At 40.9% G+C, this 16,636-nt stretch overlaps 1 protein-coding gene across 1 annotated transcript in view; it reads left to right on the plus strand.

Moving 5' to 3' along the window:
• Nucleotides 1-16,636, plus strand: part of LOC124254848 (WD repeat-containing protein 36-like) — a 32,566-nt gene that overhangs the window by 7,174 nt on the left and 8,756 nt on the right. Inside the window, exons 7-11 of the mRNA XM_046688706.1 lie at nucleotides 742-917; nucleotides 3,008-3,128; nucleotides 4,130-4,279; nucleotides 7,018-7,175; nucleotides 12,343-12,457. Of these exons, the coding sequence (XP_046544662.1) occupies nucleotides 742-917; nucleotides 3,008-3,128; nucleotides 4,130-4,279; nucleotides 7,018-7,175; nucleotides 12,343-12,457 (720 nt within the window). The remainder of the gene's footprint in view (nucleotides 1-741; nucleotides 918-3,007; nucleotides 3,129-4,129; nucleotides 4,280-7,017; nucleotides 7,176-12,342; nucleotides 12,458-16,636) is intronic.

The raw sequence follows: 16,636 nt of genomic DNA on the forward strand, positions 1-16,636 counted from the left end.
CCAGAATTAGACCGGCTCTCTACGATACACATGCTTTCACCGAGACGTTATGCTTAGTAAGTTGCATAGGAGTTGCTCTAGTCATAACAGGCCTCCCTTGTGCATCGCTATCTAGAGTTGTTTCCAATCTACACAGTTCTACTTTTGCACTGACAAGACACAAGGTATCTTCGTCCCCGCCGTCCGACCGTGGGATAAGTGCATACCGTGAGATAGATAAGTTTAAAAATTTGGAAATTTTAAATATAAATGATGATTCGGAGATAGTCACGTGGGTAGCTAGTGGTGCATGCCGCATGCTTTGCATGAGAGCTAGGAAGCTGTCTTATAATGAGGGTAGCATGGAGTGCTTGGGTGGATGGACAAGAGAGGCCAAGGGAAAAAAGTTTACGTCGTTCCACTCAGTGTCGAATCAAGAGAGAGAAGTGCATACCGTGAGATAGGATAAGTATATAAATATACAATTGATATTTAAAATTTCCAAACTCATTGACTCCCTAAAATATGGTTGTTAGAAATAAGCCTGCTGTCATTGTTCTCTTCTTTCTTGGGGCTGTGGTGTAGCCTGATGGTTAAAGCGTTCACTCATCATGCCAAAGACCCGGGTTCGATTCCCCACATGGCTGCAATGCATGAAGGCTATTTCTGGTGTCCACTGCCATGATATTGCTGGAATATTGCTAAAAGTGGCATTAAACCATGGTCCCTCCCTCCCTCACGTCTCTGTTTGTCTTTATTCAGATGGACAGCCAATAATGGTGACAGGAAGTGCTGCAGGACATATTGCAGTGTGGGATCTGGAAGACAGGAAGTTAAAGAGTCAGATCCGAGATGCTCACTCATCATCTGTGACTGGGATGCGTTGTCTACCGTCAGAACCTCTCATGATCACCTCTTCTGCAGACAACACACTTAAGGTGACTTGGTTCATTGCTTCCAATCGGTGCCAAGATGTATTGGCTCAATATTGGGTTCTAAGTCCCATGTTCAGTAGATTTTAGTGTTATTATGTTGAGATATTTTATTAGTTGTGCTTAACCACTGACTCATGGCTTGTGTCGGATGTCCCTTTTTTGAGGAGATGGGTCATCAAACTGTGGTAGTGATTGGATAGCTCTTTTGCAGATGACCAGCTCAAACCATATGTCACTGGTGTGTTACATTTTTATCCCCCGCAATGCGTCCGTCTGTGCACATTTGTCTTTTCCGGAGCAGAACTCTAAAACCGTTCAATATTTCTTCACCAAACTTGGCACATACATGGATGTGGTGGTGTACCGGTGCCATTTGGTAGTTTTGGAATTCTGAATAAAATAGTTTTGGCGTTTCCATGGCAACAAGTTCGACTTAGACTCAAATTAGTGGTAGTGCTCTTTTCCGGAGCAGAACTCTAAAACCGTTCAATATTTCTTCACCAAACTTGGCACATACATACATCTGGTGGTGTACTGGTGCCTTTTGGTAGTTTTGGAATTCTGAATAAAATATCTTTGCATATCTGGAGCAGAACTTTAAAAACTTTTCAATACTCTCCTTCCACTTTTCTATATACTTACTCCAGCAATGCATTTGTGAGGTATAAATGTGTGGATGTGAAAGATGGTATATGATGACAGTTATGTGTTTCAGTATTTCCATGCTTGACAGAACTATGATATTTGGCTTTCTTCTAGCCACCCTATATCATTCTTGATACGAAGATTGTGACCTGATGGCAATATGATGATGATCTATGTGTGGAGGTGGTCTGCCTGCTGTGTTAGCAAAGTGATCACCAGGGACGTGGACATGTCATAGTTACTCTGATTGCCATCTAAAGTGTGTTTATACAGTGTGTGTTTGTGCTACTGTACTTTGTACTATCCTTGTCATGAAACAATAAACTAACGAAGGCAGCATTGTCAGGCTCTGAGACTCATGTCATATCCCAAAGATGGCAGATTTTGGTCATGCTGTCAACCACTGGTTATCCCCCGCAACGCGTTTTGTGGGGGGTATTAAAATTGACTCCGTCCGTCCGTGCACATTTGTCTTTTCCGGAGCAGAACTCTAAAACATTTTGGTAGTTTTGGAATTCTGAATAAAATATTTTTGGCATTTCCATGGCAACAAGTTTGACATAGACTGAAATTGGTGATAGTGCTATTTTCTGGAGCAGAACTTTAAAAACCTTTCAATACTCTCCTTCCACTTTTCTATATACACAACTAAATATTTGACATAATCATAACTCGTAGACATAATCATGAAGAGTATTTTGCGATTGCTGGGGATATTGATGACTTTGTCTTGTTTTCCTTGTCCCACGGCAGTTATTAACAGCAATCTTGACACAGATGGAATATTGTTGTTGGTGTAATAAGAAAATATGCTAAAGTGTTTTTTGTGAAGTCATGCATGCCCACCATTGCAGCTATGTTAAGAATTACAACAAACGTCTATTACCGACTTATTCCAGCAATGCATTTGTGAGGTATAAATGTGTGGATGTGAAAGATGGTATATGATGACAGTTATGTGTTTCAGTATTTCCATGCTTGACAGAACTATGATATTTGGCTTTCTTCTAGCCACCCTATATCATTCTTGATACGAAGATTGTGACCTGATGGCAATATGATGATGATCTATGTGTGGAGGTGGTCTGCCTGCTGTGTTAGCAAAGTGATCACCAGGGACGTGGACATGTCATAGTTACTCTGATTGCCATCCCCTCCCCTTCCCATAATTTATAAACATAATTTTAAAAAAAAATTATGTACAAAATTGCTGATTCCCCCTAGTACATGTGTACAAAATTGATGACCCCCCCTAGCTCCCCAGAACAAAATGGTAGCCATAAATTATGGACGGTCCCTTATTACAAACCTTGCAAACCACAATACAGAATTAAGCTGGTAATCAGTACACAGATTTCATAATGGTCATCAGTGTGTCAAGACTATCATAATAATCTAAATACTGTTTATAACAGCACTGAATCCAACTCACTGATTGTGTTCCACAGGTATGGATATTTGACCAACCAGATGGAGGCGGGAGGTTGTTGCGACTGAGAGAAGGACACAAGGCCCCACCAACTCGCATACGTCACTATGGCAAAAATGGTCAAAATATTGTCAGCGCAGGTAACAGTCTGCCCTGCTTCACATCATTTAATGATCAACTTGAAAGCAGGGAAATAATGTTGTATATGACTTCATCAGCAGACAATCAGCCATTTTCCTTGGTGTGAATCTATCATAATGGGGGATAACTCTTGCAGCTCTATCATAATGAAGTTCATGTGTATACAGTACTATCTTATAAAACACTGCCGATGCTCAGCAGTCATGGTATACCAATGTTTGTATAAATATTAGAAAAAAAATAGATACTGCAGGACATTGATGTCTTCTCCACTAGACTGCAGAATAATAGCAGGCATGCTATTAGAGCAATGAATTTGTGCTTCTCAGTCAATACATTTAGCATGAGATTTATTGCTTAGGGCAAGAGCCCCATATTCTCTACTATTAACAGGGTTTTACATGTTTGAGAAATGTGTATCCTGTATGCACAACTGTATAGAATGGACATAGAAAAGCAGAAGTTATCGCCCAAGGGACACATAATGATATTCCGCTAAGAGGCGACTAATGGGATCGGGTGGTCAGGCTCGACTTTGTTGACGATGTCATCGGTTCCCAATTGCGCAGATTGATGCTGATGCTGTTGATCACTGGATTGTCTGGTCCAGACTCGATTATTTACAGATCACCGCCGTATGGCTGGAATATTGCTGAGTGCGGCGTAAAACTAAACTTACTCACTCACTTAAACGATATTCATTGTATCAAATGGTTGACGTGGAATATGAAGGTCCTGGAATAAGCATCAAATCTTACTGTACAGAACAAATTCAGTATTGGAGGTGACTAGGACCCCATTTCTGTAAATCAAGGAGATAGTCAGAACCCATAAGGGTGATAGTACTCTTAGCATTGTGAGACAAATGTAAGTCTAAAATAGACTATTGTAGTGGTAGAGACAGCTTTGTGGAGCAACTGACCGCTGCATTGGCAGTGTCCTGAGCTGACTGTGGAGATGATATGGTGCCATTGTTTGTAAGCCAGTGATGCTGTTGCAGGTCAAGACAGCCTGGTGTTGTCCTTCTCCACAGTACATGACAAACACAACAAGAGTATGGGCCGGGCATCCTATAACAAGAAACAGTCCAAGAAAGCTGGTCGTAAACTTGACCAGCACATGATGCCCCCCGTCACAGAATTCACAGCAGGTAAAGAGGTTCTGGAGACACAAATACTGGTCATGGCAGCTACCATGGCCTGTGACAAAAAGAAACATGTTTCATAATAAACATAAAACACATACCTGATTACCTTGTGTCCTTTTCCACCCAAAACTGACAAATGATGAATTTATTGCCACATGTTTTAAGGTAAATAAAGTCTTCAGTGTGGCGTAGGACAATTTATTTATGACATTATGTATATTGGTTGTGATGAATACTTTTTACTCACTGGAGTTGGAGAAATAGACTTGGGATAAGTAAATATTTCCTCAATTTATTAATTGTCTTCAGTGAAGATCATTAGATCATTTCAACTTGGATTACAAAGCCAGACAAGGCATCATTTTCATTAAGGATCCTTCAATTTTCATCTGCCTTGAGATGAATTTAAGTTTAGAGCATATTAAATGGTATGGTATGTGAGTGGGTGTGTGAGTGAGTTAGAGCATATTAAATGGTGCGCTATGTGAGTGGGTGTGTGAGTGAGTAAAATTTTTGTCACATCAGCAATATTTCAGCCATATCGCGGACGAGAACAATTAATTTTCCCCATAGAACGCTGCTTTATGGGTATTAAATGGGTGCACATTTGTCTTTTCCGAGCTTAACTCTAAAACCATTCACTATTTTCTTCACCAAACTTGGCACATACATAGATCTGGTGGTGTACTGGTGCCTTTTGGTAGTTTTGGAATTCAGAATAAACTATTTTTATCCCCCCGCAACGCTGCTTTTGCAGGGGATATTAAAATGGACTTCATCCAGATCCATGCACATTTGTCTTTTCTGGAGCAGAAGTCTAAAAACCGTTCAATATTTGTTCACCAAACATAGATCTGGTCTGGTGTACTGGTGCCTTTTGGTAGTTTTGGAATTCTGAATAAAATATTTTTGGCATTTCCATGGCAACAGGTTTGACTTAGCCTGAAATTGGTGGTAGTGCTCTTTTCCGGAGCTGAACTCTAAAACCGTTCACTATTTCTTCACCAAACTTGGCACATAGATTGGTCTGGTGGTGTACTGGTTCCTTTTTGGTAGTTTTGGAATTCTGAATAAAATATTTTTGGCATTTCCATGGCAACAAGTTTGACTAAAACAGAAATTAGTGGTAGTGCACTTTTCCGGAGCAGAACTCTAAAACCGTTCACTATTTCTTCACCAAACTTGGCACATTCATAGATCTGGTGGTGGTGCCTTTTGGTAGTTTTGGATTTCTGAATAAAATAGTTTTGGCATTTCCATGGCAACAAGTTTGACTTAGACTGAAATTTTTGATAGTGCTATTTTCTGGAGCAGAACTTTAAAAACCTTTCAATACTCTCCTTCCACTTTTCTATATACACACCTAAATATTTGACATAATCAAAACTCGTAGACATAATCATGAAGAGTATTTTGCCATTGCGGGGGATATTGATGACTTTGTCTTCTTGTTTTCCTTGTCCCACGGCAGTTATTAACAGCAATCTTGACACAGATGGAATATTGTTGTTGGTGTAATAAGAAAATATGCTAAAGTGTTTTTTGTGAAGTCATGCATGCCCACCATTGCAGCTATGTTAAGAATTACAACAAACGTCTATTACCGACTTATTCCAGCAATGCATTTGTGAGGTATAAATGTGTGGATGTGAAAGATGGTATATGATGACAGTTATGTGTTTCAGTATTTCCATGCTTGACAGAACTATGATATTTGGCTTTCTTCTAGCCACCCTATATCATTCTTGATACGAAGATTGTGACCTGATGGCAATATGATGATGATCTATGTGTGGAGGTGGTCTGCCTGCTGTGTTAGCAAAGTGATCACCAGGGACGTGGACATGTCATAGTTACTCTGATTGCCATCTAAAGTGTGTTTATACATTGTGTGAAGTAATTCTGATATCTCAATAGTGCAGTAATGGTATCACCTTTGTCTTCTTGTTGTTATTACATAGTAAATTATGAAAACCTGTCAACGAAGGACAGTTATATAACTAGATTATCACAAATATGAATTTAAAACTAGTAATTGAATCTAAAACAGATTAACTATAGATGACAATACAATATGAAAACAGGCTATAGATTGCCAACAGCTAAAGGTAGATCACCATACTAGGGACCATGGGGACTTACAGCTGGATTTACATCATCCCTTCAGCTGTTAGCAATTTTAGGTAATCTAGCCACAAATTAAAAGAACATATATACTACGATTAAAATAGTTTAAATTTTCTTGGAAGGTTTTTAGACTAATGTACCCTCTCAGGAGGACAATAATTTTACAATACTTTAACCCCCTTTGAGGGTACAGCCACTAACAATCTAAGTTCCTAATCTTAACTACCAATCATTAAAATACATCTATATACAGAACATATTAATCAAAATTCATCAATTAAATCAATTTCTTTTAAAACACGAAGAATAAAATGAAAATGAACAGTGGTGAAAAGATCCTTAACTGATTTGACATTGAAATATTTATCCCTTGTGATGGAGAATTCAACACAGTCAAGCAGGACATGCTTGACTGTGACTCTCTCATCACAAGGGATACAAAACGGAGGATCTTCACCTTTTAACAGGTATTTGTGAGCATAACACGTATGATGACTTCCTCAAATCTGGACTGACAACCCAAGTAGGTGTAACCGATATAAGTATGTGTTTATGTATCATTGATTATGTAAACGCGATGTACAAAGCGAGTCTTGATCTTCATCTGTCCTCAGAACAATGTCGGGAGAGCGACTGGGACAACATGGTGGCGTGTCATCGAGGGGAGAGGGTCGTGACAACCTGGAGCTACCAGCGTTCTACCATGGGCAAACACAAGTTTGAGAATGACAGATTCCTTGACAACCCTCTATATCTGAGAACCACAGCTGAGGTGAGTGTAGCAGCAGATATCGGGTGGATGTTGGTGAATGGCGCACACACAACACAAAGCTACTCGTTACAGATGACAGCGATGTTTATTTGCACAATTATGACAATCATTATATAGAAGGTTCATTAAATCCAGAAAATATACATAAACACCTTTAAGTACTTGATTATGAAACATAACATAGCTAATATACATGTTACACTTTTCTACATATTATAGAGTGTTATAGCTAGCCCACAAACAGCACTAGCATGAATGCATCTTTAAATATATATAGTAAGATAACAACTATTTCTGAATAGTTACAAATATAAATGAAGAAAAGGTAAGAGTTCCTGTAACCCCTGCTTGAAATGTATTATATTTATTATGATTATTTCAAGGGGTTAAGATTTAGGGTTTAGATTTCGCATTATGTTAGGGTTAGGTTGGGCTTTCTATAAAAACCATCTATTCTTACTATAAAAAATTGGGGTTACGGGCAGACATCTTTCTAAAGAAAAAACGTTTAATATATATATCAAGATAAATTTTTAAACTTATCCTATCTCACGGTATGCACTTCTCTCTCTTGATTCGACACTGAGTGGAACGATGTTAACTTTTTCCCTAGGCCTCTCTTGTCCATCCGCCCAAGCACTCCATGCTACCCTCATTATATGACAGCTTCCTAGCTCTCATGCAAACTAACACCGACCCAGACCCTTCAATTCATCGGAGCAACTTTCGACACACACAGGGCCTGATTTTCGTCCCCCAAGACAGGTGGCTGAAGATTCAACGGCTAGTTCCGACAATTGCAACTGCCCCTGTTGCAGCATTTCCTGCATCCATATCTCGTCTCAGAGAATCTCCAGGAGTTGATTCGTCTTCCCGAACCCTTACGTCCTTTTCTTCAGTGGTGGCTTGTCGAACAGAACGTTTGCGCCAGAGTTTGTTTGATGCCGTTCATTCCAACGCACCACTTGTTCGTTCGCACTTTCTTCATCATCAGACAGCGGGCTGTGGTCGGTGCACATCAACGAACTCGAGTTCTTGGCGGTTCTTCTCGCCATTCGACATTGGGCAATGGAACTTTAGGGGTCGTCCCTGCTGATTCAGACAGACAACTCCTCAGTCGTTTGGTACATCAACCATCTTGGGTCGACGGGTTCGGCGAACCTTCTTCAGTTGGCGTTTCGGTTCTTCCATCTGATTGACTCCCTCGCCATCGATACTCGAGCCAGACACATTCCCAGAGTCAGGAATGTCATCGCAGATGCGCTGTCCCGTTCCGATCGGCTGTCTCCCACGGATTGGCAATTGAACCCACAGATCTTTCAGGAACTGGTCTTCCCGTTATCAAGGCCCCAAGTCGACCTATTCGCCATGCGGTTCAACCATCAGCTCCCACAGTTTGTCTCGCCGATACCAGACCAACTAGCGTGGGATCTCGACGCTCTGGCGATTTTGTGGGAGCGACTCAACGCTTACACCTTTCCACCTCCGGCTCTTCTACCCAGAGTCATCCAGAAACTCTGATCGACCAGGCAGATTCTACTGACTTTGGTCGCGCCTTACTGGCCAGTCAGGAGTTGGTTTTTCGATCTCGCACAGCTCGCAGACCTAAACGCAGTTCCTCTTCGCGATCGGGACGACCTACTGTTACACCCTCACTCAGATCGGCGTCATGTATCCCTTCACACCATGTCTGTGCACGTTTGGCGCATCTGCACAAGTCCTTAATCGCCAAGGGGTATTCGCGGAGAGTGGCTATGGCCATCACTTCTGCTCATCGGACTTCCACCCGCTCACTTTTATGATGAGAAGTGGAAATGTTTTGAGAGATATTGCACGTCCAGAGGCATTACATCTCCTGTTTCTACTTCGCCTCAAATCGTCGCTGAGTTTCTGCAGCATTTGCGGTCGTCTAAGAAGCTCAAGGGTTCCACTTTGGCCACTTACCTTGCTGCGATCAACTCGGTCCTGGCTACCACCACAGGCCCTAAGATCTCAACGGTTCCTGAGCTTCAGTATTTGAGACCTCCTGCTTGGGATTTATCTGTGGTGCTGCGTCATTTGGCCTCGGCAGACTATGAACCCCTAGCTCAGAAGGACTTTGAGAAGATCTCCTTCAAGACCTTCTTCCTTGTGGCCTTGGCTACAGCTGCTCGGATTTCTGAACTCCACGCTTTGGACATTAACAGAGTCCAGTTTGAACTGAAGAAGCATGGCAAAGTCTTCCTCGGTCTCCATTGGGATTTTGTAGCGAAGAATCAGTTTTCGGGACAACCCGATCGTACTTTTACCATCCCACCGTTGTCCACAATCCTTGGGCCACATGACAATGAAGACCTGCAGCTTTGCCCTGTTAGGGCTTTGAAGATTTTTCTTGCTGCTTCTAAGATCGCCGCCGTCTCCGCAAGCGCCTCTTCATTCAGTTCTCCTCAACATCCAGGGCGGAAGTGTCTCGCACCACTTTATCCTTCTGAATGAGAGCCACCATTCCTATGGGCTTACACCTTCGCTGGGTTACTGCCCCCGACAGCTTCCAATCCACATGAGACATGAGCATTTTAGCGTCTACAATGGCTCTGCATAGTAACTGCTCTCTCCACGCCATTATGGAAGGATGTTTCTGGATATCCGACTCAGACTCAGTCTTCTCAAGACTACCGCCGAGCACTACCTTCAAGACCTCTCTCAGTCAAGGATGTCCAAGGCCTGCACCAGTTTGGACCCCTTGTGCTCTCACAACAGCTGTCTACGGCCCACCAATGCAGATAGGTAACGATCCCTCCAGTTGCTGCTTCCCTGTATTTTCTTGAATATAAGTGTGAACTTGCTGTCTGCCTTATGTTTTGATTGCTTATGGGTTAGACCTACTTCACTTAGTTTTATACTAAGACACAGAGATACTACCACCTCGTGGGTTGGACGAATCTGGAGCTCGATTCTGTATCACGATGTGGAAGGGTTCGACATTTCACGTTTCCTGACCTCTACTTTTCGAAGCAATTACGTCAGTGAAGTGTGTCACTCCTGAATTCCTGTGGATTTTGTTGCGTTCCAACTCCGAAGTTGCCAGGCACATCCTTTGACTAAGCTTATGCAAAGGAGTGAGGGTCAATTTGATGCTGTTCCAGAACTGAACGTTAAAACTTGGAGTTCCTGAGTTGTGCTTCTCTTTCATCTGCCCCTGGTCGGTGTCTGTGGGGGTCTTCTCGAAGCAGGGGCTGGCCCGATTATTGTCAATCAACTTTAATTTCCGGGGATACCTTGAAAATCGTGGCGAAGTGACATACTTTCTCGCTGAGCTGCGTCCTTCTTCGGAGGTTGCGACCGAACACCACATCGCTCGGGAGCCCCCATCTCCCTGGGAGAAGTTGTGCTTAGTAAGCCAAGGAGTTCCAGAGAACTCAGCACAAGCATAGGAGTTGCATGCATGCGTAATAGGCCTCCCTTGTGCATCGCTATCTACGGTCGTTTCCAGTCTACACAGTTCCTGCTGTTCGCACTGTCAAGACACAGGGTATCTGTGTCCCGCCGTCCAACCGTGGGATAAGTGCATACCGTGAGATAGGATAAGTTTAAAAATTTGAAAATTTATATATATACATTGTATATTTATATACTTATCCTATCTCACGCGTGACGGATTCCTCATATTTAAGTTGGTTTTGATTAGGTATGCCCATCCTCCCCGCTATGCAGATTCTCCAAGATGGATATTATCCAGGGCTCCAAGAATATGAATGATGATTTGGAGATAGTCACGTGGGTAGCTAGTGGTGCATGCCGCATGCTTTGCATGAGAACCAGGAAGCTGTCTTATAATGAGGGTATTATGTAGTGCTTGGGTGGATGGACAAGAGAGACCTAGGGAAAAAGTTTACATCGTTCCACTCAGTGTCGAATCAAGAGAGAGAAGTGCATAACGTGAGATAGGATAAGTATATAAATATACAATTTATATTAAAATTTTCAATATCCTTCACTTACCAATGTGTGTCAATGAGTCCAACAATCACTTATGCAGTCAAGGATGATCGGTCAAGTATCATGGGTCATTCTTTAAAAAGTTAAAATATGACTTTAATAATGATAAGGAAAAATTATAAAATAGATTATAATAAAAACAACAGATCTCACATCCACATCTTCTGTACTGATGGCTGGTAAAACACTAGCTACATTTAGTTATACATTGATGCATTAATCTAACACTTCTTAGGAAATATAGTATATACAATACCATATATACAATACCATATATAAGAAGTTTCTGAAATAATCACACGACACGGATCTTCTCCAACATGTTTCACTTTTATCTTCAGGGAGAATACCTGATACAATACCATATATACACATACAATATATACAATACCATATATACAATACCATACATAAGAAGACATTTCTGAAATAATCACACGACACGGATCTTCTCCAACATGTTTCACTTTTATCTTCAGGGAGAATACCATATATACACATACAACATATGCACTGACCTGGATAAGGAAATCCTCCTCACATGCCAGCAATATCCGACGAAAATATAAATCAAGGTGATCTCCCAGAAAGATCTATGTGACCGCCAACAAGTTATGTGTGACAGCCACCTTTAAAACTAAAATAGACAATAGGTGGCAAGCTGACCAGACAAACTGAGACAGAAGGACAAAAGAAGCTTGTGCAAGGGGCAGTCACATGGGTCAGAACCTGGCCTGACCCAGTAGAGTGGCTATTGTTAAATGAGTAATTACATAAGTGCAGGGATACATTTAACTCACAGGGTTTGTTGTATGTATCTGTAAACTTAAAGGCTGAAACCTATAAACTATCCAACCACTATATACAAATACTTAAAATTGACAGTTATGGACTAGCAAACTAATAATGCTTAAAATTTGACTTGGCTTCATGAGTTTGGCATCGCAGAGATGATGCTTTGTTGGAATCCTATGTTAATGCCTAAGAAATGCCTCACTTCTGGGCTTGTCTTCCACATAAACTTTATAAAATGACATTAGACACAGCTCATTCCTTCATGGTATTAATCTGAAAAATTCATCGTGTCAGTTTGGTAGACGGTAAGTATTTATAAAGTAGCACAAAGTGTCTATATTATTTTTCACTATCAAACATTGTAAATGATATAATCAAATATCCTATCTTGCAGGCAGTGGAGATCACACCATGTGGAAACTTTGCTGTGATTGGCTACAGCTCAGGTCATGTTGATATGTACAACCTTCAGTCCGGTATCTTCAGAGGGACATTCGGGACACCAACAGGTAGGTGATGAGCCACACAAGTTGGACCAGCATGCATGTTTCTCACTAGTCATGGGATTATCTGGTCCAGATAGAAACTGCTGTCATATTGTGGAGTATGTGCAGATTGTTGCTTACAATATCACAGTATTTAGAACCAGCAATCATATGACCATATTCTGACAATCATGACAACAAGATGTACTGTTAAACATTACAATCAGCAATCATATGACCATATTCTGACAATCATGACAACAAGATGTACTGTTAAACATTACAATCAGCAATCATATGACCATATTCTGACAATCATGACAACAAGATGTACTGTTAAACATTACAATCAGCAGTCATATGACCATATTCTGACAATCATGACAACAAGATGTACTGTTAAACATTACAATCAGCAATCATATGACCATATTCTGACAATCATGACAACAAGATGTACTGTTAAACATTACAATCAGCAATCATATGACCATATTCTGACAATCATGACAACAAGATGTACTGTTAAACATTACAATCAGCAATCATATGACCATATTCTGACAATCATGAAAACAAGATGTACTGTTAAACATTACAATCAGCAATCATATGGCCATATTCTGACAATCATGACAACAAGATGTACTGTTAAACATTACAATCAGCAATCATATGACCATATTCTGACAATCATGACAAGATGTACTGTTAAACATTACAATCAGCAATCATATGACCATATTCTGACAATCATGACAAACAAGATGTACTGTTAAACATTACAATCAGCAATCATATGACCATATTCTGACAATCATGACAAACAAGATGTACTGTTAAACATTACAATCAGCAATCATATGACCATATTCTGACAATCATGACAAGATGTACTGTTAAACATTACAATCAGCAATCATATGACCATATTCTGACAATCATGACAAACAAGATGTACTGTTAAACATTACAATCAGCAATCATGTGACCATATTCTGACAATCATGACAAACAAGATGTACTGTTAAACATTACAATCAGCAATCATATGACCATATTCTGACAATCATGACAACAAGATGTACTGTTAAACATTACAATCAGCAATCATATGACCATATTCTGACAATCATGACAAGATGTACTGTTAAACATTACAATCAGCAATCATATGACCATATTCTGACAATCATGACAAGATGTACTGTTAAACATTACAATCAGCAATCATATGACCATATTCTGACAATCATGACAAACAAGATGTACTGTTAAACATTACAATCAGCAATCATATGACCATATTCTGACAATCATGACAAACAAGATGTACTGTTAAACATTACAATCAGCAATCATATGACCATATTCTGACAATCATGACAAACAAGATGTTCTGTTAAACATTACAATCAGCAATCATATGACCATATTCTGACAATCATGACAAACAAGATGTACTGTTAAACATTACAATCAGCAATCATATGACCATATTCTGACAATCATGACAAGATGTACTGTTAAACATTACAATCAGCAATCATATGACCATATTCTGACAATCATGACAAACAAGATGTACTGTTAAACATTACAATCAGCAATCATATGACCATATTCTGACAATCATGACAAACAAGATGTACTGTTAAACATTACAATCAGCAATCATATGACCATATTCTGACAATCATGACAAACAAGATGTACTGTTAAACATTACAATCAGCAATCATATGACCATATTCTGACAATCATGACAAACAAGATGTACTGTTAAACATTACAATCAGCAATCATATGACCATATTCTGACAATCATGACAAACAAGATGTACTGTTAAACATTACAATCAGCAATCATATGACCATATTCTGACAATCATGACAAACAAGATGTACTGTTAAACATTACAATCAGCAATCATATGACCATATTCTGACAATCATGACAACAAGATGTACTGTTAAACATTACAATCAGCAATCAATCAGAACATTGTGACCTGATGGCAATATGATGATGATCTATGTGTGGAGGTGGTCTGCCTGCTGTGTTAGCAAAGTGATCACCAGGGACCTGTACATGTCATAGTTACTCTGATTGCCGTCTAAAGTGTGTTTATACATTGTGTGAAGTAATTCTGATATCTCAGTATCTTCTCAACATCTATTGTTTCACTTTCAATCACAATATGTACATAATCACAGCAAGGAAGACCTCCTTCTTTCTGTTTGGGTGTTCATTGGTCCTGAAGAGGTCATTGGTTCCCTGGGGTTTTGGGAAGAGTGGGTCCTGAAGAGGTCGTTGGTTCCCTGGGGTTTCCTGGGAAGAGTTGGTCCTGAAGAGGTCATTTGTTCCCTTGGGTTTCCTGGAAAGATGGGTCCTAAAGAGGTCATTTGTTCCCTGGGGTTTCCTGGGAAGAGTGGGTCCTGATGAGGTCATCGGTTGCCCTGTGGGGTTCCTACCTGAACAGAGCTAGTCCTCATGCAGCATCTCATCCTGGTCCTGTAACAATGGACTAATGAAGGTCTGGTTATCATGCTCAGTGACTCGTATCATATCCCAAAGATGTAGGATTTTGGTCATGCTTTCAGCCGCCTGTTTAGCTTGCCCCATCTCAGTTATTGACAGCACCCTTGACAGGGCTGGAATATTGCTGTTGCTTCAAAAATCTGATAAAGTTTTATGTAAATTTATGCATGCCCACCATTGCCGCTGTATGAGGAATTACAGCAAAACCTCTTTCACCAAGCTATTCTAGCAGTGCATTTGTGAAGAATGGATTTGTGGATGTGAAATATGGTATATGTTGAGTGTTATGTGTTCTGAGTATTTCGATCCTTGATAGAGGTCTATGATATTTGTCTTTCTACTACCTAACCGTATATCGTTCAATAAGTTTATGAACATTGTGACCTGATGGCAATATGATGATGATCTATGTGTGGAGGTGGTCTGCCTGCTGTGTTAGCAAAGTGATCACCAGGGACCTGTACATGTCATAGTTACTCTGATTGCCATCTAAAGTGTGTTTATACATTGTGTGAAGTAATTCTGATATCTCAGTATCTTCTCAACATCTATTGTTTCACTTTCAATCACAATATGTACATAATCACAGCAAGGAAGACCTCCTTCTTTCTGTTTGGTAGTTCATTGGTCCTGAAGAGGTCATTGGTTCCCTGGGGTTTCCTGGGAAGAGTGGGTCCTGAAGAGGTCATTTGTTCCCTAGGGTTTCCTGGGAAGAGTTGGTCCTAAAGAGGTCATTGGTTCCCTGGGGTTTCCTGGGAAGAGTGGGTCCTGAAGAGGTCATTGGTTCCCTGGGGTTTCCTGGGAAGAGTGGGTCCTGAAGAGGTCATTTGTTCCCTAGGGTTTCCTGGGAAGAGTTGGTCCTAAAGAGGTCATTTGTTCCCTGGGGTTTCCTGGGAAGAGTTGGTCCTAAAGAGGTCATTGGTTCCCTGGGGTTTCCTGGGAAGAGTTGGTCCTGAAGAGGTCATTTGTTCCCTAGGGTTTCCTGGGAAGAGTTGGTCCTAAAGAGGTCATTGGTTCCCTGGGGTTTCCTGGGAAGAGTGGGTCCTAAAGAGGTCATTGGTTCCCTGGGGTTTCCTGGGAAGAGTTGGTCCTAAAGAGGTCATTGGTTCCCTGGGGTTTCCTGGGAAGAGTAGGTCCTAAAGAGGTCATTGGTTCCTTGGGGTTTTCTGGGAAGAGTGGGTCCTGAAGAGGTCATTGGTTCCCTGGGGTTTCCTGGGAAGAGTTGGTCCTAAAGAGGTCATTTGTTCCCTGGGGTTTCCTGGGAAGAGTGGGTCCTAAAGAGGTCATTTGTTCCCTGGGGTTTTCTGGGAAGAGTTGGTCCTGAAGAGGTCATTTGTTCCCTAGGGTTTCCTGGGAAGAGTTGGTCCTGAAGAGGTCATTTGTTCCCTAGGGTTTCCTGGGAAGAGTTGGTCCTAAAGAGGTCATTTGTTCCCTTGGGTTTCCTGGGAAGAGTTGGTCCTAAAGAGGTCATTTGTTCCCTGGGGTTTCCTGGGAAGAGTTGGTCCTAAAGAGGTCATTTGTTCCCTGGGGTTTCCTGGGAAGAGTTGGTCCTAAAGAGGTCATTTGTTCCCTTGGGTTTCCTGGGAAGAGTTGGTCCTAAAGAGGTCATTGGTTCCCTGGGGTTTCCTGGGAAGAGTGGGTCCTAAAGAGGTCATTGGTTC

The sequence above is a fragment of the Haliotis rubra genome, unplaced genomic scaffold (assembly GCF_003918875.1).
Source record: "Haliotis rubra isolate DU_JTF1 unplaced genomic scaffold, ASM391887v1 Scf585, whole genome shotgun sequence".
Classification (NCBI taxonomy): Eukaryota; Metazoa; Mollusca; class Gastropoda; order Lepetellida; family Haliotidae; genus Haliotis; species Haliotis rubra.